The sequence below is a fragment of the Dipodomys merriami genome, unplaced genomic scaffold (genome assembly GCF_024711535.1).
Source record: "Dipodomys merriami isolate MVZ:Mamm:240054 unplaced genomic scaffold, mDipMer1.0.p SCAF_2, whole genome shotgun sequence".
Classification (NCBI taxonomy): domain Eukaryota; kingdom Metazoa; phylum Chordata; class Mammalia; order Rodentia; family Heteromyidae; genus Dipodomys; species Dipodomys merriami.
Genome location: NW_027203381.1, coordinates 119746327 through 119770212, shown reverse-complemented (window position 1 = coordinate 119770212; position 23886 = coordinate 119746327). Strand labels below are relative to the sequence as shown.

Below are 23886 nucleotides of genomic sequence, written 5' to 3'. Positions count from 1 at the left end.
CCTTCCTTCCCTCCCTCCCTCCTTCCTTCCCTCCCTTTCTTCCCTCTTTCCTTCCCTTCCTCCTTTCCTCTCTCCCTCCCTCCTCCTCCCCGCCATCTTTCCTTCCCTCCCTCCTCGCCTCCCTCCCTTTTTCCCTCCCTTCCTCCTCACTCACTCCTTCCCTTCCTCCTTCCCTCCCACCCTCCTTCCTTCCCTCTCTCCTTTCCTCCCTCCCTCCCTCCCTCCGAGAGGCACGGGTGTACACACACTGAGGCTTGAACGCAGGGTGCAGGCCCGGGGCGTTTTCACTCCAGGCCGGTGCTCTACCGCTCCAGCCACCCCTCCTCCTCCTTCAAACTTTTGGGTCTCACGGACTTTCCAGCCCCGGCCAGCTTCCAGCTTCGACGGGGACGGGGGGGGGGGGGGGGGAGGCTCGGCCTCCCGGCCCGGGAAGCCCTTAGTGGGGGCTCTGTAGAGGGGGCTGGGCTGGCCGGCTGAGCCCGGGCGCCCGCTGGGCCGCCTTCCCCCTGTGAAGGACGCAGGCCGGCTGCAGAGGCGGACTCCGGGTTCGGGGTGGGGTTGGGGTTCGGGATGGGGTTTGGGTTGGGGTTCGTGTTTGGGGTTTGGATTGGGGTTGGGGTTCGTGTTTGGGGTTGGGTTTGGCGTTCGGGGTTGGGTTGGGGTTCGGGGGTGTGGTAACAACCCGAGGAAAAGCCCGGCTGCGCCCCGGGCAGCCCCGGGGTGGAAGCCCAGCTCTGCGCGAGTCCCGGGCAGCCCGGCCGTCGGAGCTGGGGCGGGAGCGGCTGGCGGGCGAGGGCGGACCCCGGAGGCCGCGGGGCGCGCCCGGGACCGCGTCGGGGCCCGGGTCGGGGGTGTGTCCTCTGCGAACGGCGGCCGGGGGAGGTCGGGCCAAGCGGGGGCCTTCCCACCGCGGCCTGCGGCTGGGCCGACGACTTCGCCGACGGGGCGAGCGCGGGGAGCCCCACGCGTCCGGGGGCCGGCCCGCCCCACCGGGCGCCCGGCGGCCCGGCCCGCCCCGGGAGGGCGGCGGGGGCGGGGCCGGGCGGGGGCGGGGCCCGCCGGGCCGGGGGCGCGGCCTGCGGCGGACGTGACGTCACGGGGCGGGCGCGCACCTGGGCACCTGGGCGGCCGCGGCGGCGGCGGGCGGCGGCTAGACGCGCGCGATGGAGGGCGACGGCCGGGGCCCGTGGGCTCTGGGGCTGCTGCGCACCTTCGAGGCGGGCGAGTTCGCGGGCTGGGAGAAGGTCGGCTCGGGGGGCTTCGGGCAGGTGTACAAGGTGCGCCACGTCCACTGGAAGACGTGGCTGGCCATCAAGTGCTCGCCGAGCCTGCACGTCGACGACAGGTCAGCGCGCGGGCGCGGGCGGGCGGGGGGCGGGCGGGGGGCGCGGGCCGGGCTCGCCCCGCCCGGCTCGGGCTCCGGACCGCGGCGCGCTCGTCGGGGCGCCGGCTCCGGGGTCCCGGGTGCCCCGGGCGGGGCGGGCGCGGCGCTGGGCCCCGGGCCCCGGGCCCCGGCTCGCCCGGCCCGGCGTGCTCCGGACCCCCCGCGCGCCGCGGTCGGCGCCGGGCTTAGCGCAATTGGCGTGCGGGCGCCCGCGTTTTGTGAGCGCGGTCAGGCCGCGGACGCACTCGGTCATTTTCGTGGGAGCACAAATTGGGGCAAGACCGTAATTACGGCGCTCGGAGGCCCGGCTGGTCCCGGGCGGGGCGATCCGGGCGGCCGGGCCCCGGGAATTCGAGCCCGCCGCGCGGCCCCGCCGCGGCGATCCGCGCCCGCGGGGGGCAGGCGATGGGCCGGGAAGGACTCTGGGGCGCCGGGCGCGGGTTGTGGTCGGGCCCGGGCGCGGGGACGGGGCGGGAACCACGATCGGACAGCCTTCTGTTCCCCCTGCATTTCCGCGTTTTGTGTGTGGGTCCCCTCGTAGGTGTCACCTTAGACGTTTCAGCTGCGAACCCCCTGGTGAAAGCCACTAATGCCTGGAAGTTGAGAGTGTTACTCGACGACTCAGACATGGTGGCCAGTGCTCCTCTTGTCGGGACGGGGCCTCTGAAGCCCAGCGCGCGGTGCTGTGGTGGCCACGCGCGTGTCCGGGTGTGCTGTGTGACCTGCTAGCACCGCTGTTCTGAGGACCAGGGCCCAGCCCACTCCCTTGCCACCGTCACCGGTGGACAGCATCACCGAGCCATTGGTGGCTGTTTCCTGTAACCCACAAACCCTGTGTTCCCCGGAAGGTTCACCATCGGGTCATCACCACCAGCTTGAAGTCACTTGGGCTGTGTGTTTAAAAAACCCTTCTCCCCTCTCTGCTCCAAGGAGATCCTGGGAACCTCTCAGCCAGGAGGGGTACTGTGGTTACTTTGATGAAATCTACACCATTTTGAATGTGTTGCCAACAGTTAGATTCTTTAAGGTACCCCGGCCTTTTTCTGCCGTGGGTATGTTGCTGTGCTATAGTTTCCTGGGCACAGAGAGCTTAGTTCACTAGCAAGTATGTTGACGCCGTTTTCTTGTAATGGAAAGTAGGTAAACAAGCACCGCCCGGGGCAGGCTGGGTCCTAGCGGCAGCCAGCCCATGTTTCCTGCAGAACCTGGTCACGGGCTTCTCCACCATGGGCAGTCACCTGGGATGTTGCCCGTCTTGATTGAAAGGTGTTTGTCCTTTAACTGGGGAAGTCTTTCCTGCTCTGCCCTAACCAGGCAAGTGGTGGCATGTCTGTCTAAGTCAAGGCCAGAGGATCTTGCCTCCTGCGCTTGGCCCTGGGGGTGTGCAGGCAGGGCTGGCGGCTGGGCAGCCCGGTTGCCCTCGGTAGCTGAGCTGTTGAGGTCCCTGCTATGTTCGGAAGGTTAGTGGCTCAGTGGTTCACAGCTCAGCTGGCGCGCAGAGGAATTTGCCTCTGTCAGCGGTGGGTGGTACCTGAGGGCTTGGTTGCTTCCTGGCCTAGCCAGGTTGCTTCTAAACCTTGAAGCAGTTGTGTTTGGCCCAGTACTTTTCTGATTTGCTGTCCGCCCTGCATTATCCTGAGAAAGGAGTGGGACTCCCCAGGGGCCCGGGCCCTCCCAGCTATGTCTTCTCTTGCCTGTTTGAGGCCCTGTGGTCCGGGCCTTTTTCCAGGACGAATGAAGTCATTTATGGCTTTCTCCACCTGTTGCTTAGAGACCTCCGTGGGTGAGGATAAGGCCTTTTTTACTGGCCAGGGCTATCTGCACAGGGTGGCTTCCCTGGCCCCAGCTGTTAAACACTCTGGGCCTGGCTGGCATCAGACCTTATGAATATGCAGACAAGCTCGTCCCAGGTACATGGTGCCCAGGCCTCTTGGGGCAGAACAGTATGTGCCCACGAAGTACTTTGGGTGGGGGGGGTCACAAGTGACAGCCCGCTCGCTCACTGCATGTGTCTTTATTTCTGGGGCCAGGTGCCCTGGGAGGGTCCAGGGTTGCTGGCCTCTCTGGCCAACACTTATGTGGGTCCCCTGGCCTGGCGAGGGTCTGGACTGGCACACTTACCAGTCAGGAGAGAACAGGGTGACCCCAAAGGCCCTATTCCTCCCCGACCCCTTACCCCTAGCCAAGAGGAAGCTCAGAATCAAAGTGCCTGGAGAGAGCTGCTGATGCAGAGCTGGGCCCTGGCTAGTCGGGGCGAGCCCGAGCAAACCCCGGGTTTGTAAGCGCAGTGCTGACAATTGGACAAGCCTGATTCTTGTCAGTTTTAAAAATAGTAGTGTGGGAACCCCTCCGAGGCTCCCTGGGAATGTAATTGGGCTGCAGTGCTGGGGCCTGGCCGTGCCACATCCCCGCTGCTTCTCCTGGGGTGCTTTCCCAGGGCCTGTGCCATGACCTGCCCGCCTCTCACCTCAGCCTCTTCCCGGCCCCAGTGTCTACAGGGACCTGGGCCAGCTTTGTACATCCCAAGGTCTTTAGCTCTGGAATTTCTTGAGTTAGCTGAGTGCCACCCCCCCCTCCACCATGGAAAGTTCCTTTCTGAAGTGATCAGCAACATGCTTTTCCTGGCATTTCTGGGTACACTATGCTAACTACAGATGAGGAGAAAATGGAACAGAGTACGACTGAGGAATATCTTTAAGATGTGGAACCTCCAACTTTCCATTTAGAATCAGAATGGAGTTGGGGGCAGGAAGGGTACCTTCTCTGTTCCTGCTCTGAAGCCAGGTCCACGCCTCTTCACCTGGGCCAAGGAGATGAGAATATGGCACCCACCCTCTGGGCCTGTGGAAGCAGCCTGTGCATCCTGAATGATCAAACACTACTGGGGTGTATTTTACATAATAATCGCCGTAGGGGGCTGGGGACACTGCTGAAAGCCTGGCACCTTTCACGCTTATTGAGTTGCAGAAGGCTCCTGCAGGCTAGAACTTGGGAGCAGCCTGCTGGACGCCGAAGGCCGGGTGAAACTCAGGAAAGGTTGCAGAGTGAGGTCTGAGGTATTTGGGCTTGGAGATGGCAGATGCAATTTCTGTGAAGGCCTTGACCTTCTGCCCTGAATTGAGGCCGCCACCGCCCCTTCCTCAGCAGCCCGGGTGCCCTGAGGGTTTTCTACTTTTGTCCCTGGGGCAGGGGTTGGTGTGGGGGGGCTGGGGGGGGTGGGGGAGGCAGCCGCCCAGGGCTTCCTCCCTGCAAGCCCCTGTGTAGAGAGCCCAGTGCACTCCCTCAGCTCACTCGAGCTGGGATTGGCTTTGCCCTGCAGCCCAGCACCTGAAGAGCCTTTTAAATGGAGTCTCTGTTCTGGAAAGGCCCCAGGGCTGGGAGAAGGAGAACTTGCTAAACTTGGCACAGTGGAGAGGAAGATGTGTGCTCATTGCCTGTCTCCACTGACCACTGCAGCCCAAGTCCCTGGCCCGTGCAGGTCTAGTCCTTCAGGCAGAGGAGCTCATAGTTTCTACTAGCAAGGTATGCATTATTCACTGAGTTGACTTTGTCTTGAAATACATACCTGCGATCCGTCAAGCTGGAGAAGGGGGCACTGTCGGGATGTTCCTTACGAATGGCTGGCTTGAAAATAAATACTAGCTGGTCCATGCCTCCAGCCCACTGGAGGGCATAACCTGCCCCCTTGGTTATGCGTCTCTCTCTCTCTCTCTCTCTCTCTCTCTCTCTCTCTAGATGGATGGATAGATAGATGCATTGATTGATTGATTGATTGATTGATATGGTCCTGGTGCTTGAACTCTGGTCCTAAGCACTGTCCCTGAGCTTTATTGCTCAAAGCTAGCACTCTACCCTTGAGCTACAGCTCTGCTTTCAGCTTTTGTAGTGCTTAACCGGAGGAGGTAAGAGTCCCATGGACTTTCCCCCCTGGGCTGACTTTGAACTGCCATCCTCCGGTCTCAGCTTCCTAGGATACAGGCATGAGCCACCGGGCTCCTGGCCCCCTGCTCAGTCACTTTGAAGGTCGGGCCCCAAATTATGCCAGAGAATGGCCTGGCCCCATGCCACCTAACAGGCAGGATGGATATAAACTGAACACTTGTTGTGTTGTTGGTTTTTTTTCCAGTTTCCAGATTTGAACTCAGGGCCTGGGTGCTGTCTCTGAGCTCTTTCACTCAAGACTACGCTCTACTACTTTGAGCCACGGCCCCACTTCCAGTTTTCTGTTAATTGGAGGGAGATAAGAGTCTCACAGACTTTCCTGCCTAGGCTGGCTTTGCACCGATATCCTCAGATCTCAGCTTCCTGAGTAGCTGGGATGACAGGTATGAGCCTCCGGCACTTGGCTCTGACCTTTTTTTCTTTTTCAGTCATGGGGCTTGAACTCTGGGCCTGCGTGTTGTCCCTCAGCTCTTCCGCTCAAGGCTAGCATTCTTACCAGTTGAGCCACAGTGCCACTTCTGGTATTCTGGTGGTTCATTGGAGATAAGAGTCTCATGGGCTTTCCTGCCTGGGCTGGCTTTGAACTGCAATCCTCAGATCTCAGTCTCCTGAGTCGCTAGGATGACAGGCATGAACCACTGGTGCCTGGCCTCTCTGGCCACTTTTTAAAAGAAAATTAAATCAGGAGGAAAAAGACACAATGGGTTTCATTCTGAACCAGACAGAAAAAGAAACACCAGCGGGTCACAAGTCCCACTGCGACACAGCAGGTGGAGTTAGGGTTGTCGTTAGAGATGGTCCTTGGTCCTTGAACTAAGGACTGTTTTTAATTTTTTTCCATCCTTGGGCTTGAACTCATGGTCTCACGTTTGCTACGTCTACCCTTGAGCCATGTCGATAGCCCCACAGGGCCTGGTTTAACCAACTGGCCAAGAGGAGCGCGGAGCCCAGGCCAGCCCAGCCCAGCCCAGTGTGTCCTTTTTCTCCTCCTCCTGTGAGCAGCTTCCTTTACGTGATGCTTGACACTGGCATCCAAACCCGGATTTGCCTTTTCTTCAAATGCCTGCGGTTGGGGTCTGGACTGTGCCTGTCGCCAAGCCAGAGGTGGCCCCCGGCGCTCTGCTTCCCGGTGGTCTCCAGCCCTGCGGCTGCAGGTTTGGTTGTCCCGGGCCAGGCACGAGGCTCTGGAGGGAGGGGAGAGTAGGTAGGTATGGGAACCTTGCCCAGGGGCCTCCCTGCCACCCAGCCAGGCATCCCGTGGCCTGGCTCCACGCCTCTGGGAGTGCCCCGCCTTTCAGTCGTTGGCCATTCGGCCACAGTGCAAGGAAACGCTCCCTCTTGGACCCTGTTTTCTAGTCGTCAGTGGTCCATTCCTGACGTCCGATCCACCCGTTCCTGGGCCAGGAGTGAGTCTGCTCCCTGAGACCTTGGGGTATGCCCGCAGCCTGCGCCGCTCCCCTCCTCCACCCCCATTAGGGGGTGCTCCCTGGAGATGCTCAGCCCCGAGGACTCGGTGCTGTGGTCGGGAAACGCGGGGTCCCAGGAGGCTCCTGCCTACCACATCCTTTTAGTTGTGGTGTCATGCCCTCCAGCAGGCCGAGCTGGAAGCAGGGGTAGGGTATGCTCCCAACCGTGCTCTGGGCCCGGGAGAGCCCCTGGCGGGCAGGGGCCCAGCTCTGCCCGAGGTTGCCCGCAGGGACTTGTGCCGGACTCTGCATCCTGCCCGGGCCTGTCCAGTTCCCAGCTCCAGTAGCTTCCCTTGGGAAAAGTGGATTATCCTAGAGAGCAGATTATCCCTGGGTTAAGGCCGCCTCCCCAGCACTTCCGTGTCCGCTTTGGGGAGATACGAGATGCGTACCTGGGTGGCTAGCACAGCCTCCGGCATCCAGCCCTTTCCCCGCCTCACATGCTGGCTTCTAACCCCTGCCCCTGCAAAAACAAAAACCAAAACACCACACCAGGAACCTCTGTAAAAATACCACGGAGGTGACCTCAGCCCGAGAGTTACCAGATGTTCTCTCTGTAGGGCTGGAGGGCAAATGTTCAGGCTCTGAAAGCTGCAGGCCCGTGTGGCAGCTTCTTAGCTCCACAGACCATGTACCAACAAAGGGGATATGTCCCTGGTAAGAATTCATTGACAAAAGCAGGTGACTGTACATGAATGAATGAGTTAATGAATGAAGCATGGTATATTCATGCACTGAAGTATTAGCTGTGAAAATGAACTTTGTGTACATGCTGGTCTGTGGTCTTGAACTCAGGGCCTAGATGCTGTCCCTTAGATTTTTTTTTTTTTTTTTTTTTTTTTTGCTGACAGCTGGCACTCTGTCACTTGAGCCACAACTCCACTTCCAGCTGATTAATTGGAGATAAGAGTCCCATGGACTTCCCTTCCTGGGTTGGCTTTTAATAATCATGATCCTCAGATCTCAGCCTCCTGAGTAGCTAGGATTGATTACAGGCCTGAGCCACTAGGTTCTGGGCACATCGTTGTTTATGTTTTAGTGTAAAGGTAAATATGGCCCCTGCCTGGGGCCTCAGCCCTGCCATGGGCTGCTACGGTTCTGTTGGCCAAGGGGGGGGGGGTCCAGAAATGGTTGGACTCGCACAGAGGACTTGAGTGGGCTTCTTCTGCTAGATAAATAGCAGCTGTCCATCATATGTAAATGGCTCCTCCATCATCCTGCTTGAACTCTCCTGTCTGCCTCCAGACTCGGGGCCTCAAGCACTGCCCCTTGCTCTGCCTTACGATGACCTGAGGCAGAGGTGGGTTTGGACCACTGAGGCTGGAGACCCCCCAGGAGTCTCAGCTCACACGCGGAGCTGGCCGAGTCCTGGCCAGCAGCTCTGGGTCCGTTGCTTGGTGACTGCTTGCTGCCTGCTCCTCACGGCTTCGTCTTTTTCAGGGAGCGCCTGGAGCTTCTGGAAGAGGCCAAGAAGATGGAGATGGCCAAGTTCCGCTACGTTCTGCCTGTGTATGGCATTTGCCGGGAGCCGGTGGGCCTGGTCATGGAGTACATGGAGACGGGCTCCCTGGAGAAGCTGCTGGCCGCCCAGCCGCTGCCCTGGGACCTGCGCTTTCGCATCGTGCACGAGACGGCTGTGGGCATGAACTTCCTGCACTGCATGTCCCCGCCCCTGCTGCACCTGGACCTGAAGCCCGCCAACATCCTGCTGGACGCCCACTACCACGTGAAGGTGGGGACCACATGTGCCCCGGGGGGTGGGGAGTGGGGTCTCTGAGCCAGGATATCTGGGAATCAGGAATAGAGCTGGGAGTTGGGACAGAAAGACTTGATCAAGGGTAGGGTCTTTTCTTGGGATAAAGATTTCAGGGTGCCCAGCTTGTCCCCACTGCTGGAAGCACACTGAGGCCTCTTTCCCATGTCCTGATGCTTGACTGAACTCTGCACCCTTGAGACCCGGTATGGACTTAGAGCCAGATTGACTCGAGGTCTCTACGTGGGCTAAGGGAGCGGCTGCGCACTCATGCAGCTCGGGTCCCCGTGAGGACACCGGCTCCCTGCAGCGTCGGGGACCCGGGCTCCTGCCCCGCACCTGCCCTTCCCCTGCCAGTGGCAGAGCGTGCCGTGCTGCTTTGCTGCGGCGCTGCCTTCCTTCCCTTTGCTTTGTGTTCCCTTGGAGGGTGGATGGGCACTGCGGTGGGAGGCTGTTGTGGCTGAGTTGGCACTCAGAAGCCGGAGCGCTGTTGCCATCTTCATCTCAGGTGGTGTTGCTTTGGCTATCTGGCATCCTCCCCAGCGCCTCTGTATCCCACCTTCCATCCCGGAGGTGATGCGTACATGGAGGGCACATGAGGGCCCCGAGGACCCCGCGAGCCCAGGCCTGGCCCCTCCCTCCCGTGCAGGGCAGAGCAGGCCGAGTCCTGGCCGCGTGCCCACTCCCCTGGCTCTCCCTGCTCCCACGGCACTCCGTGTCCGCCCTCCTCATGTGGGCCTGGCCGCTAGGGACCTGAACTCAGGATGCACTCTGCTCCTCGCGTGGCCTGTGTGGCCTGCGTGGCCCTGCAGGTGGAGAAGTTAGTTGACCTCTGACAGCCGTCACCGGGAGTCGGCTCCGCAGGCCTTGCGCAGTGAGAGGTCAGCCCTAGCCTGCGGCAGAGGCCAGAGGAAGTGGAGAGTGTGGAGACTGACTGGTAGCGCCTGGCTTGGGCCGAGGCAGCTGCCCTCAGCTCCGGCATGTGCCCGCGCTCTTCAGCATGTGCCCGCCCCCGGCCCCCGATTCCCGTTTCCTGCTGGCTGGCAGGGCTCGCTTCAGTTCTCCCGGGGCAGGGCAGCTACGCCCTTCCCTTTAGAGTGGATGGTGGTCACTTGCCAGCAGGGCTGTGGGTAGATTCGAGGTCAGGGTCACGCAACAGGAGCCAGAACCTGGTGCTCTCCTCCTCTTCCTGCTTGCACACGGAAAGTGGTTGGTGATACGCCACCGGGCACTGGCGGTTGGTGCGGGGAGGGGAGGAGAGGGTTGCAGACTATTCCATGGCTGAATCTGGGGCAGGGCCTTCAGGCAGGCAGGCTGGCTGTGGGGCGTGCAGGTGAGGGGATTTGAGGACGGTGAGGTGGGGGCTGCCTACTCCCAGTGCCGCTGCTCAGGGGCACCTGCGGCTGTGGTCCCAGAGCCTCTGCAGAGACCCTCAGCACAGCGGGTGCTTGTCCTCTGCCTCTTGTGGCTGGCACACAGTGCTGGGGTGAGCGGAGGAGACACGCCTCAGAGGACAGGGATGTCCCCTTTCTGGGGTCATCCCGGGAGTGAGGTGCGGGCCCGCCCCGGGGGTGCCGCGTTCTTGTTACGGGTAGGTCACCTTGCCCCCAGGTGCTGGTGCACACCTGGCGCGGGCCCAGCAGGCCCTGAACGCCCGCCCGCGGAGGAAGCGAGGGCTCACTGCTGACAAGTCTGCAGGTCATGGTGCCTTCGTGCCCAGGGCTTGGGCTTGTGTCCCCTCCGCTCTGACGCAGCTGGCTTTGAGGAGCCGGGGCTGCTCTGGTTGTTGGTGAGGAGTCCTGGCGGTCAGCTAGCGAGGTGGGGACAGCACGGGCCATCTCCCAGGGTGTGACCCAGTGCCCGGCTGCTAAGAGTTTGTGCCTTCGAGCCCCGGCCACAGCTCAGGTGCCTTGTGTCGCCCGGCCTCGGGTTTCTGGGCAGTTTTCAGTGGACTGTCACTGACTTCTGTTCTGGAATCTCCAGGCAGGAGCTGCCCTTCTGCCCCCTCTCCTGCCACCCGCCCCTCTCCTGCCACCCGCCCCCCTCCTGCCACCCGCCCCCCTCCTGCCACCCGCCCCCTCTCCTGCCACCCGCCCCCCCTCCTGCCACCCGCCCCCCTCCTGCCACCCACCCCCTCTCCTGCCACCCGCCCCCTCTCCTGCCACCCTCCCCCCCTCCTGCCACCCGCCCCCCCTCCTGCCACCCGCCCCCTCTCCTGCCATCCGCCCCCTCTCCTGCCACCCGCCCCCTCTCCTGCCACCCTCCCCCCCTCCTGCCACCCGCCCCCCTCCTGCCACCTGCCCCCTCTCCTGCCATCCGCCCCCTCTCCTGCCACCCGCCCCCTCTCCTGCCACCCGCCCCCTCTCCTGCCACCCGCCCCCTCGTGCCCCAGGCCCACACCGCCATTCTGCACGTGAATGAGTAGGGCTGAAATTCCACAACACTACTTCAAGTTTTTACTTCCCATTATCATCATTATCGTTATTCCTGTTGTTATTATTATATTGTCCGTATTAGCATCCTGTTCAGGACTCTGAGTGTCTGTGCTGGGGTCGGGTAGCCAGTGGAATACCATGGTTTGGTTCTCATGCACCGGCTGGTCCACACCAGGCTCTGCAAAGCCCTGGCGTGGGAGGGCGCGGCCTGGCGCGTCTGCGCTGCCTCTCCTCGAGGCCCCAGTGGGCCACGGGGTTGGTCCCGTCCAGCCAGACTTGAAGTGGAGGGATTACGCTCTGAGTGCTCCTGTGCGCCTTGAGCTCCTGGGGACACTGAGTCATGTGCCAGCTGGAGAGCGGGTTTGTGAATCACGAGGCGTTTGCTGCCCGTCGCCGTGAGCTCAGGGTGAGTGGGAAAGGCCGTCTTCTGCCCTGGTGTGCACGTGACGCCAGGTCTTACATGGTGAGGTGACTTTCTCATCACCGAGAGCATTCTGAAGGTCTCTGGCGATGACGGGGAGGAACAGAAGCAAAGCACCTGGCCCTGGGGTCAAGTCCTATTGTACCTTCATTCTGGAGTTTAAAATCTTGCCAGTTGCGGGTACTTCTCTCTCTAAACCTGCTCCTTGCGAGTCTGCCGAACAGGGTGGTGGCTTTAAACTAGGGAATTGGCAGATTCCTTCCCAGAGCTGTGGGGAAGGGGGGTTGGGGTTCCCTCCCCAGGCCTTAGGGGCTTGTGGAGCCAACAGAACCAAGCTGGCCCCAGCTTGGTGTCTGTGTCCCTGACTGCAGGGCCGGTCCCGGGGATTGCCCTCTCCCCCTCACCCCACCTTCTTCCCCTGGGCTCAGGGATCACTGGAAGAGCGGCTCACCTACTGGCTTGAGTTCTTCCTGCTGTGAAGCTGTGGAGACTGATGCCCACGGCTCCCTGTGGGCATGGCAAAGCCCTGACTCAGCCATTTCCTCTCGCTGCCTGGGTGTGTCTGAGGAGGAGCCCAGGAGCAAATTAAAAGGCTTAAAAATACATCAGCCTTGAAGGGGAAGAGAAAGGGACTGTTGAGGGCCCTTCAGGAGGTCTACAAGCCTTTAATCCCACCTAGTGGCACAGAGTCTGGTCTACACCAGGAGAGGCCGCCCTCCCGACCCAGGCCTGCCAGTCCTGCCAGTGGTGTCTGGACACTGCCCAGCGGAGACCTGCCTGTAACCACAGACTTGGGGGCAGGCGTGGCTGCTTTTGAGGGCGCTGGGCATGGGTGGCAAGGGGCGCTGTGTCTGGGGGAGTCAGCGGGCGCCTGGTGAGGAAGGGTGCCAGGTGTGTGTTGCTCTTTAAAGCCTCTGCGGGCACTCTGTGCTGTCGAGGACGTGCTGCCACTTGTGGCTCCCCAGCTGGCAGGTTGCATAACCGGATGCCCGGGCTTCCTCACGTGTCCTCTTTGCCTGAAGACTGAGGGCTGCGTTTCTCCAAGCTACACCGATGCTTCTTACAGAAGGGCTGTTGTTCTCTAGTTCCTTAAAATCAATGTCCTCCCTCAAAGCACCATCTTTTTCCCACCCACCAAGTGCAAGTTCACAGCTCATGATGCCCCCAGATTTGGCTCCGCTGCAGCTTCTGCCCGGAGGCAGGACTCCCTGGAGAGGCCAGGAGCTCTCCAGGAGCAGGCCTGGCCTGACTGTGGGTGGGATCGCGGGGCTGGGGGCCAGTGGCTGGGTGTCTGCCGTGGCCGAGGGCAGATGCTGGCGACGGCCTGAACGGCGCTGGCCTGGCGCGGCTCCATTGAAGACCAGTGTCTCCTTCCCACCACTGTTGCAGATCTCTGACTTTGGACTGGCCAAGGTCAATGGGCTGTCCCACACGCACGACCTCAGCATGGACGGCCTGTTTGGGACCATTGCCTACCTCCCCCCGGAGCGCATCCGGGAGAAGACTCGGCTTTTTGACACCAAGCACGATGTCTACAGGTATGAGCGCTGGACTCCATCCCCGTGTGCCTGGCGGGGTGGGGGTGGGGGCGGGGGCGGGGGAGCGAGGCTGGCTTGTGTGCCCAGAACAGCAGCTTCCTGAATGGCCCGGTGCCCCTCAGTCCTTGGCTGTATGCACACAGGGACTGGCCATGGCTGTCTGGCTCACGGGTTTGCCTGTTGGATCCAGTTACCTGGGCACCCGGAGACCTTTCCTTCCGTGGGCAGTGCTAGCTGAGGGACCTGCTGGTGCCAGGTGGAGGCGGCAGAGCAACTGCCAGTTCTCCCTACACGCTTTGGCGTTAGTGCAGAATGTGGGTTTTATGGCTTGTCTGTCGGAAGCGCCTGCTGCTTTCTGTGGCCCTTGGGTCCGTTGGGTGAGCAGCTTCCGCGGCCCACTCCAGGCCTGTGCTCGGGGTCACCAGCCACAACTCCACCAGCGCCCTGACCCGTCCAGGCGCCCCTCCCTGCCCTCTCCAGCTGGCCCAGGGCTCCAGCACAGCCTTTCTTCTTGGAGAAGGGAGGAGGGAGAGAGCAGGTGTGCGCTGAAGCCTGGGCGGCCCCGGCATCTGGCCCCACCTCCCGCCAGTGCCACTGCCTTCCCGGCAGACTGGTTTGACAAAGCCGGGGTGCCGCCCTCAGCGTCCCGGGGATGGCCCTGCGGGGCTAGTCACGGCTTGTGCGCATCGCGATCGCGCGGGTGACATGCGCTGCCTGTTGGAGAGTCGAGTTTCAACTTTTGAACCTGCAAAAAGCAGTTAATGTTCAGTGGGAAGTCAAGTCTTGGGTGTCTGTAAACAGCTGCTTTCCACACGGGCCCTGGGCAGGCTCAGCGCGTGGATTCAAGGCTTTTATGTTTTGTCTCTGGTTTTAAAAATGAGCCAGGTTGAGCCCACTTTTGGTGTATCCAGAGTAATTTATTTTGTACTCTTCCAATTTTACATGTGTGTGTGTGTGTGTGTGTGTGTGTGTGTGTGTATACAATTTTTTTTTTGCCAGTCTTAGGGCTTGAACCTCAGGGTGGGCACTGTCCCTGAGCTTCTTTGCTCGAGGCTAGCGCTCTACCTCTTGAACCACAGTGCCACTTCTGGCTTTTTCTGTTTATGTGGTACTGAGGGATCAAATCTGGGGCTTTATGCATGCTAGGCAAGCATGTATAACCACTAAGCCATGTTCCCAGCCCCTGTTTTATATATATATATATATACATATACACACACACATATACGTATGTATACACACATATATACATGTATACACATATGTATACATATAATGTGTATATATATACATATATATATATAAGGTTATTCTGGATATCTACATATATCTACTCAGAGTATGTATAGTATGTACATATATTTATGTGTAGAGAGAGAGAGAGAAAGAAATACAGACAGACTCGAGCTCAGCTACTTGTTTCCTGATAATACTTTCTGCGTTTTTGGTGGGATAGGGTTTGGACTCAGGGCTTTGTGTTTGAACCATGTTCCTAGCCAATTTTTCCCGCTTATTTTGGACATATAGTTTCCCTTTTTGCCCCAGACAGCCTGAACTACTACCTTCCATTTATTTCCTGCTGCCAGAGCTAGTGACACGGTGCTCCGCGGTCTCAGCCTCCCGAGTAGCAGGCATCTGTGCACTCTTCAACAGCCCTTGTGGGCTGCCAGGGTTTTGGTTAGAACCTGAATTTGTGTCTCCGAGGGTTGAAGCCACAACAGAGAAGAGATCGGTGCCATAAGCAAGCCCCGTCTTCCCTCATTGTTGCCCTTATTCTGCAGTGCTAGCACCTGCCTGTGCTGGGGCCACTCCTCCTGGGAGCCCCGGGCCCAGCTGCAGAGCTGCTCTGGGTACCTCGCTGCTGTCTGAGGCCTAGCTCAACTGGCAGAGTCGCAGCTGCTGAGCATCTCAGCTACAAACCATGGGCTTCCTCCGCTGCCCCCCCCCCGCCCTCTGGAAATTTCTCTGGCCCTGGGGTGATATGCCAGTGCCCTGGGTCTTTTTGGAGGCTCCAGCTCACAGGTGAACTCACATCCCTGTGTCCCTTTCAGCTTCGCCATCGTGATCTGGGGTGTGCTGACACAAAAGAAGCCGTTTTCAGGTGAGTGGCCCTGCCTGAGATGGTGGGGGGTGTAATTCCAGTGCCTTCTCAGCTCTTGCGGTGGCCCCCGCTCTGGGGCTGTGCCTGCCCTGTCCTGTCACGGGGCGTGGAGCCGCCTCATTGCAGGCTAAGAATTCTGCTGCTGACCAAGCACCGGCGCCGTCTTATTTACATGTGGGACAAGGCAGGCCTGAAGGTGTCTCTGTGTTTGTGCTCGTCAGTTTTTTTTTTTCCGGTGGTGGTGGGAAAATACACCTAGAATTTTCTTAGTTTTACCATTTAAGTGTATAATGCTGTGACATTCAGTATGCCCAAGCAGCACCACTCTCTGATTCTAGAAGATTCTCATCTCTCCAGATGTCTGTCCTCATTCCTGCTCCTCCAGCTCCTGGTGGTCTTGCTCTCTGTCTCTATGGATTTGCCTCTGCTGGACGTTTCCAGATAACACCTTTTCCTTTTCGTTTACAAACAAGCAATCCAGGCATCAGTGGCTCACACTTGCAATCCTAGCTACTCAGCAGGCTGAGAGCTGGACTCCCTGTTAGCAGCCAGCCAGGCTGGAAAGTCCGTAAGACTCTTATGCCCTGTTAACCAGGGAGGAAAAAAAAAAAGCTGGAACAGAGCTGTGGCTCAAGTGATGGAGTGCTCAGGCCCCGGGTTCATGTCCCAGGACCAGCACAATAAATACATACATATATAGCTTTAATTGTAAAAAAGGACCTAAACTGATGCGGTGCAGTTCTGACATCCCAGCCCTTGGGAGACTGAGGCAGGGAGCTCGTGAGTTGGTGGATGGCCTGGCTGCTACGTGAGACCCAGGCCCACGAAAAACAAAAACATAAAAAGCAAAGCAAGGAAGAGTCGTGGTGAAGACACCGTGTTGGCCGCGAGGGTGCAGCTGTGCAGGGGAGATGCTCGCACCCTCGGCGAGGGCGTGTGGAGTGGGGGCGGGTGGACCGCCCCATTCCCCAGCGGATTCTGGCGCAGCCGAGAGCCCCGCGTCTCTCGGGCACCCCCGTCCCCACTTCCGCCCTTGCGATTTGGATACCTTGACTGGGGTTACTGTGACCCTTGAGTGGCTTCTGGCTGCACTGGGAAGTGATTTTTTCCTTCCTTCCTTGGCTGGCACCCCTGTTGTGTGGCGCGGCCAAAGAGGTTCGGAAGTAGAGCTCCCGCTTACCCGCAGAGGCCTGGGAGCCCATGCTGGCTCCAGCAGACGAGGGACAAGTGAGATTGCGTGTCTTGGGGACTTGTGAAAATCCAAACAGTCACCCGGCATCTCTTTTCTGAGAGTTTGGCGTCTGTGCTGTCTCCTGGCGCATGGCCCTTTCATCCCAGTGGCCCCTGTGGAACCCCGTGCTCTGGGGTGTGTGCCGGCCTGCCAGTTGGGTATTCAGTTGTCCAGTAGAAGTGACACCGGGAGCCAGCTGCGTGGTGTCTGCATTGCCCACCGCGGTCCTGGTGTTCTTTTGCCTCCTGTCTGGATCTGGGGCTCGGGGCGGGCACCGGCGTCCCGCATGCCTCTTCGGCCCATACTTGGCACAGAAATGCTCCCAGGTGTTGCCTTCACTTTCATTTGGTTGGTGAGCCTGTCGGGGTTGGAAAAGTCTGCAAGGTGATGGAAATAACCTGCAGGGATGGAACACAGCTGTTGCACAAGACTTAACGGGAAAGTGGAGCGGAGTCGGGACGGATCCCCGCCAGCGGCCTGTGATGCTGGGCCAACTTTCCACCCTGCCTCTGCGGAGGGCGTGTTTGGAAATGTAGGGGCGGCGAGGGCTGTGGGAATGGGAGAGTGCGGGCGGCTTCGTGCATGGACCGCGTGGTTTAAGTGGAACAGAAAACAAATCTGGCTTCCTTGGGGTCACCTGGGCTCCTTCCTGCAGAAACTGAGCCAAAATAACAGAATGGCGGGGGAGCCAGAGCAGTAATGGTGATGACGGCGGAGCCCTGCTGCTCTGTGTCCTGGGTAGATTGTGTCCTCCAGAGACAGACCCTATTTGGTTTTTTGTTTCTTTGGGGTTTTTTTGGTCAGTTGTGGGGTTTGAACTCTGGGCTTGGGCGCTGTCTCTCAGCTCTTCAGCTCAAGGCGAGCGCTCTACTGCTTGAGCCACAGCACCACTAATGGTTTTCTAGTGGTTTATTGGAGATAAGAGTCTCACGGACTTTTCTGCTTGGACTGGCTTTGAACTGTGATCCTCAGATCTCAGCCTCTTGAGTAGCTAGGATTACAGGCGTGAGCCACCGGCATCCGGCTACGCTATTTGTTTTTGTGAGCTGGAATGGGACCTGAGCTCGGGGCCTGGGCACTGACCCTTAGCCTTTTCATTCAAGGCTATTACTTGAGCCAGATCTCTACTTCTGTTTTTTTTTTTGTTTTTTTTTTTTTGGTCATGGGTACTGAACTCTGGGCCTGGGCGCTGTCCCTCAGCTCTTCAGCTCAAGGTGAGTGCTCTACCACTTGAGCCACAGCACCACTTCTGGCTTTTTCTGCATATGTGGTGCTGAGGAATCGAACCCAGGGTCTCATTACATGCAAGGCAAGCGCTCTACCACTGAGCCACCTTCCCAGACCCTGCTTCTGGCTTTTTTATGATGGATGGGTGATTCATTTTTTGTGATTCCTGCCTGGGTTGGTTCCCAATCAGAGCTGCTGGGTAGTTGGATGCGACAGGCTGTTTGTAAAACCTGGAAGATGGGGCAGCGGTGCCTTCATGTGTCCTTCTCGCCATTGCAGATGAGAAAAACATCCTACACATCATGGTCAAGGTGGTGAAGGGCCTCCGCCCCGAACTCCCGCCCATCTGCAGGCCCCGGCCCCGGGCTTGCAGCAACCTGATCCACCTCATGCAGAGGTGCTGGCACGAGGACCCTCACGAGCGGCCCACCTTCCAGGGTGAGTTGGTCACGTGACCTGGGCAGGCGCGGGGGCCAGCTCAGGTGCGGTGGGGAACGGCGGGTCGTGTGGACGCGGCTCACGTGGGTTGGCTCAGGCCTGGCCTTGGTGGTTCCGCCCTCCATGCTGGGCCGGGGCTGTGGGAAGCCAGTGCTCAGCTCCATCCGTCCCTGCCCCTGGTTCCCAGCCTGAGCCGTATTTGCTGCCCAGTGGAGCCCAGGGAGATCAAAATGCCCAAGTTCAAGTTCTGATAGGGCAGCACGTCGTTCCGGAGATGACCTGCCGGGCGGCCTGCCGCCTTCCTTTCACTTCTCCTGGGTCTAGTCTTCCCGTGAGGGACTGTCCCTGCTGACATTCAACATGAGGGCGCTGGTGGGGGCAGCGGGTGACTGGGGAAGGCACCCACAGAGCCCGGGGAGCCCCTGCAGATGGGTGCCCACGGCACTCGCTCCTGGCCCTGCTTGCAGCCTGCCTGGGAAGTGGCAGTGCCTGGCTTGCTGTCTGCTGCCAACAGGTCTCAGGGTCTGGCATCCTCTGTCACCTCAGGATCCCACAGATACCATTATCTGTGAGCCGGTGGCTCACACCTGTCATCCTAGCTACTCAGGCAGAGATCTGAGAATCATGGTTCAAAGCCAGCCTGGGCAGGAAAGTCCATGAAACTCTTCAGTAAACCACCAGAAAACCAGAAGTGGCGCTGAGGCTCAAGTGGTAGAGCATGCGCCTTGAGCTGAAGTATCAGGAAGAGCGCCCAGGCCCAGAGTTCAAACCACACAACTGGGGGGGGAAAAAAATCATGTGCTTCTTGTTTTCTCCCCCTGAAGAGATTACTTCTGAAACGGAGGACCTGTGTGAAAAGCCTGAGGAGGAGGTGAAGGAAGCCACTCCCGAGCTGGGCGGGAAAGGCTCCCCTGAGCCCAGGAGTGAGGTAGGGGGTGCTCCACAGTAGAGTTTTCCAAACCTTCCTCTCCTGAGCCCGACCTGCGCCCATCCGTTCACGCGAGCGGATCCCATGGGCGGCCTGTCCCGCCCGGTGCCTGTGCTGCGCGAGCCGCAGGCGCACACCCAACCCCGACGGACGCAAGGCCCCTCTCCCGGGTGCCTGCGTCCTCTGCACCTGAACCGGCCTGAGAAGCCGGTCACTTTTTAGCTGCTCATAAATGGTTTACTCGCCAAGTGTCACTGAGGTCACTTCAGAGATGATAAGAGGTTCCAAATGCCAGGCTAGCCGAGCGCCCTCCAGGTACCAAGGCTGGGCAGGTGTGCAGCGTGAGGTCTGATAAGCCAGCTCTACAGCTCAGCCTTATCTGGCATCGGGCAGTTTCTCCAGGGAGATGGGTAAACATGGAAGGCTCGGGTGAGAGTCAGGACAAAGGTGCTGGTAGGTGCTGGTACAGGTGGACCTGGCCCCTGATAAGGCCACGAAGGCAGCCAGGCGTAGCACGTAGCAGGTAGACGGAGCTCAGTGTGCCAGGCCACCGAGTGGAGTAAATACAGCGGTGGATGTGGGGAGAGCGTGCGTTCCGTCAGGTTACCGGGCACAAGCCACACCTCTTTGAGCCACCCAGTAGCCTAGCGTTGGTTTCTGATGGCTTGTTGTCCCGTAGCCTGGCCTCACCCTGCTCCTTACCCCTGCGCAGACCCCAAGCTGGGCTTAACACAGCTCAAAGGCAGGGCAGGGGACCCAGCCCAATTTCCTCTCCTTCTGGTCCCAAGCCACTGGCCTGTTGTCTGGACGGTGCCGGGGGAAGGGAGGGCAGGCAGAGAGCTCCGTTACGGTTTCCGTGTTGAGGAACGTGCTCTCCTCTCACGACGTCTTTGTGGTGGGAAGCCTGGCGGAGGCAGAGCCCTCACCGGCTCCCCCTTCTCTGTGTCACAGGCTGAGCCAGGGTCCTCCCGCCTCCAGCCGGCCTCCGCCCCGCCCTTGGATAACGACTGCAGCCTGTCGGAGCTGCTGTCCCAGCTGGACTCGGGCATCTCCCAGGCCCTGGAGGGCCCCGAGGCGCTCAGCCCAGGCTCCTCCGAGTGCAAGCGCCCGTCCTCCAGCAGCAGCGGCAAGAGGCTCTCCGGGGTGTCCTCGGTGGACTCCGCCTTCTCTTCCAGGGGGTCGCTGTCGCTGTCCTTCGATCGAGAGCCTTCAACGGGCGGTGAGTGACGCCTGTTTCTCTGGGCTGGTGGGCAGCGTGTGGCCCAGTCAGTGAGCAGGAAGAGGGACGTTGCGTCACCCACTTTCTTGCCTTGATAGTATCAATCCTGGTTTTTGCTGCCCCCTAACTACTGAATTATGTGTGCGTGCTTGTGTGCGCATGCGTGCTGGCAGTAGGGCTTGGACTCAGGGCCTGGGCACTATCCCTCAGCTTCTCTCTCAAGGCTGGCTTTCCGCCACTTCAGCTGCACCTTCACTTCCAGCTGTTTGGTGGCTGAGATAGTCGTCTCACGGGCTGTCCTGCTCGGGCTGGCTTTGGACTGTGCTCCTCAGGTCCCGGCCCCTGAGTAGCCAGGATTTCACTGTGTCCCGCATGAGCTCTTCCCCTTGTGGAAGCGGGTTCCCATACCATGCTCAGCTTCCCAGGGTGCTCCGGGTTCACATCTTCACCCGGTCTCCACCCCATGAGGTGGCTAAAGGGCCTTCCAACGTGACAAGATCACCTCTGCGACCTCATCCGTTCCCCGGCCCGATGTACAATAAACAAGGTGGTGGGGTGTGGCTGCTCCCCCCTCCCCCTGAGAGCCCTCTGGGGCGGAGTTTCCCCCGCCAGCGGCCAGGCCCGGAGAGGCCGAGGGGGCACCAGCCGCGCCCTGACCGCCCCTCTCCTGTCCCCATAGATCTGGGCACCGCGGACATCCAGAAGAGGAAGCTGGTGGACGCCATTGTGTCCGGGGACACGAGCAGGCTCATGAAGATCCTGCAGCCCCAGGACGTGGACCTGGCACTGGACGGCGGCGCCAGCCTGCTGCACCTGGCGGTGGAGGCCGGGCAGGAGGAGTGCGTCAAGTGGCTGCTGCTCAACAACGCCAATCCCAACCTCACCAACAGGAAAGGCTCCACCCCGCTGCACGTGGCCGTGGAGCGGCGGGCGCGGGGCGTGGCGGAGCTCCTGCTGTCCCGCAAGATCAGCGTCAACGCCAAAGATGAGGACCAGTGGACGGCCCTGCACTTTGCGGCCCAGAATGGGGACGAGTCCAGTACGCGTCAGCTGCTGGAGAAGAACGCGTCCATCAACGAGGTGGACTTCGAGGGCCGGACGCCTATGCACGTGGCGTGTCAGCACGGGCAGGAGAACATCGTGCGGCTCCTGCTGCGCCGGGGCGTGGACGTGGGCCTGCAGGGGAAGGACGCCTGGCTGCCCCTGCATTATGCTGCCTGGCAGGGCCACCTCTCCATCGTCAAGCTGCTGGCCAGGCAGCCCGGCGTGAGCGTGAACGCCCAGACGCTGGACGGGAAGACGCCCCTGCACCTGGCCGCCCAGCGGGGGCACTACCGCGTGGCCCGCATCCTCACGGACCTGTGCTCCGACGTCAACATCTGCAGCTTGCTGGCGCAGACGCCCCTGCACGTGGCCGCGGAGACGGGGCACACCAGCACCGCCAGGCTGCTCCTGCACCGCGGCGCGGGCAAGGAGGCCGTGACCGCGGAGGGCTGCACCGCCTTGCACCTGGCGGCCCGCCACGGACACCTGGCCACCGTGAAGCTGCTCCTGGAGGAGAAGGCCAACGTGCTGGCCCGGGGACCCCTGAACCAGACGGCCCTGCACCTGGCCGCGGCCCACGGGCACTCAGAGGTGGTGGAGGAGCTGGTTAGCGCCGACCTCATCGACCTGTCCGATGAGCAGGGCTTCAGCGCCCTGCACCTGGCGGCCCGGGGCCGGCACGCGCACACTGTGGAGACCCTGCTCAAGCACGGGGCTCACATCAACCTCCAGAGCCTCAAGTTCCAAGGCAGCCCGGGCGCCACGGCCACGCTCCTGCGGCGCAGCAAGACCTAGTGCGCTCCCGCGGAGCCGGGGCTCCGCGTGGGCCTCGGTCCACCGCCGTGCCGTGGTCCATGTGTGGACAGAACCACGGATGCCGTGCTCACACTCCGCTCGCCCTGTCGGGGGCCGAGGCACGGAGCGGAGGCTGGCGACGGGAGACGCAGTCGGTCAGGGCAGGTGCTGTCCGCAGGCACCGCCCGCTTCGTGCCAGGTTGTCCCGAAGGCACCCGGCAGCTGCCCCACCCACCAGCCAGGCGCTTGCCCTCCCAGGGGAAGATAGGGTGGCATTTTGCTGCGTGCCTTAAAGGCCGCCCATACGGGTCCTTGTGGCAAAGCCTGGGGAAGGATGTCCCCTCTCCTGGAGATGGAGCCACCGGGTCTCAGCCAGCGGTGTGCAAGCGCGTGAGCTTCGCCTCTACGGCAGACGGAGGGACCCCGAGCCCCAAGTGTCGTGTGATGGACTTCACCTGAGTCAGGCCGGTTAAACGTCCCTCACTGAGCAGCCTACACTGAGGGGTGAATGGAAGCGCTGGCTCTGGAAGGGAATGTCAGCAGCATTTCCACCTGGCTGTGTCCCACCCCGACAGCCACACCCAGGGCCCAGCACCGCCCCTGCTAGGCTCGCTTGTGTCTGGTTCTCCTTCCTCGTGTGAAAGGCTTGGAATGCCAGCAACGAGCGACGACGCAGGTAGAAGTCATTTACGAACTCCTGATTACTTCAGTTTGGATTCACAGAGCGCTGCCGACTCTGCACTCACCTGGCATCTCTGACGTGGGTGAGGTGGTTGTCGCGTTGGGGGCACTCACTTGGCGTCCTGGGGTTTGCCGACCTGATCCCTGATCACCTGCCGGGCATGTGAGCTGCGGAGTCGGGGTGCTGTCCGCGGGGCGTCGGCTGCGGTCCTGGGGGCCGTGTGGCTTCGCTGTCAGCCCCCGCCCGGTGCCTTCCGCCTCTTGTATAAATTTGTTGTAGAAGATCTCCTGTGTAAAATGTGTGTGTGGCCCCGTGTGCGAAACAGATTGGTGTTAACGTACCGTGTACGTGGATGTGAATCTAAGGGCAAGGACTTCTTTTCTATGACAGAAAATAGCAACCCGTAGAAGTGGCTATGTTTTAATAGGCCTCCGCGTGCCGTGCCGGGCTGCGTCCCCGCAGGGGCGGCCGCGTCTGTCTACCAATAAAGCAAACGCGCACCTACCCTTCGGAAGTCAGTGAGATGACCTTTTATTGTAAGCAAGCTGCGAATGTCTGCTTCTTGAACATCAGAGGTGTCGGGGAGGGTTGCGCGGCTTGGAGATGCCTTGCTGAAGGCTGTCGCGGCCTGAATGAACCCGGCAGTGCCAGAAACCAAAGGCAGGTGGGGCCCGCCATCCCTCGCCATGCCTGCCCCACGCAGAGCCTGCACGGGCCTGTCAGCACCAAAGCTTGCATCTTGTTGACTGCTTATCGCTCTTATTTTTGTCTCTATGTGGAATACATCCACGGGCCACCCACCCGTCCATCCACCCTCTTGCCTGCTCCTCTGCTCACTTCTCCACCCAGCCTCCATCCACCTCAGTCCAGCCAGCTCATCAGCGTGCAGTGCAGACACAGGTAGACACAGGGCGGGTAGCAAGAAGGCAGGGGTCTCTGGTGGGGAAGGAGCCTCGTCCGGAGCCTCACCGCTCCCCTGCGGCTCGGTGGAGGCGGCATCTGTGGAAAGGGAAAGCTGCTGGGACAGCACTGAGGGTGGCAAAGGCTGGCACGAACATCGCTGTGGTCAGCCTCACCCTGAGAACTAGAGAACGTTCCAGAGTCTCCTGGTCACTTCCACAGGCTCCACAAGGCGGAGTAAGTGCCGGTAGCCAGCGGCAGAGCTGGTTTAACATTGGAGGCGTCTGTGCTGGAACGGGAGGCGTCAAGCCAGCGTTGCTGGGTGTTGGGTGAGGAAGAGGTGGCAGAGGAAGTGGGGGGGCTGCGGACGGGGAACGGCGCC

General features: G+C 60.3%; 1 protein-coding gene across 2 annotated transcripts; it reads left to right on the top strand.

Annotated features, from left to right (window-relative positions):
• Positions 1-1118: 1118 nt before the first annotated feature.
• Positions 1119-23108, top strand: Ripk4 (receptor interacting serine/threonine kinase 4). 2 transcript variants are annotated; one of them, XM_070030744.1, is made up of 8 exons: positions 1119-1345; positions 8233-8524; positions 12791-12939; positions 14991-15040; positions 17778-17936; positions 18761-18864; positions 19816-20083; positions 20763-23108. In XM_070030744.1, the coding sequence occupies exons 1-8, from the start codon at positions 1164-1166 to the stop codon at positions 21920-21922; spliced, it is 2364 nt and encodes a 787-aa protein (XP_069886845.1). In that variant the 5' UTR covers positions 1119-1163; the 3' UTR covers positions 21923-23108. The 2 variants fall into 2 exon arrangements, with proteins under 2 accessions (XP_069886845.1, XP_069886846.1); XM_070030745.1 differs by lacking the exon at positions 1119-1345 and adding an exon at positions 5549-5709.
• Positions 23109-23886: the final 778 nt, after the last annotated feature.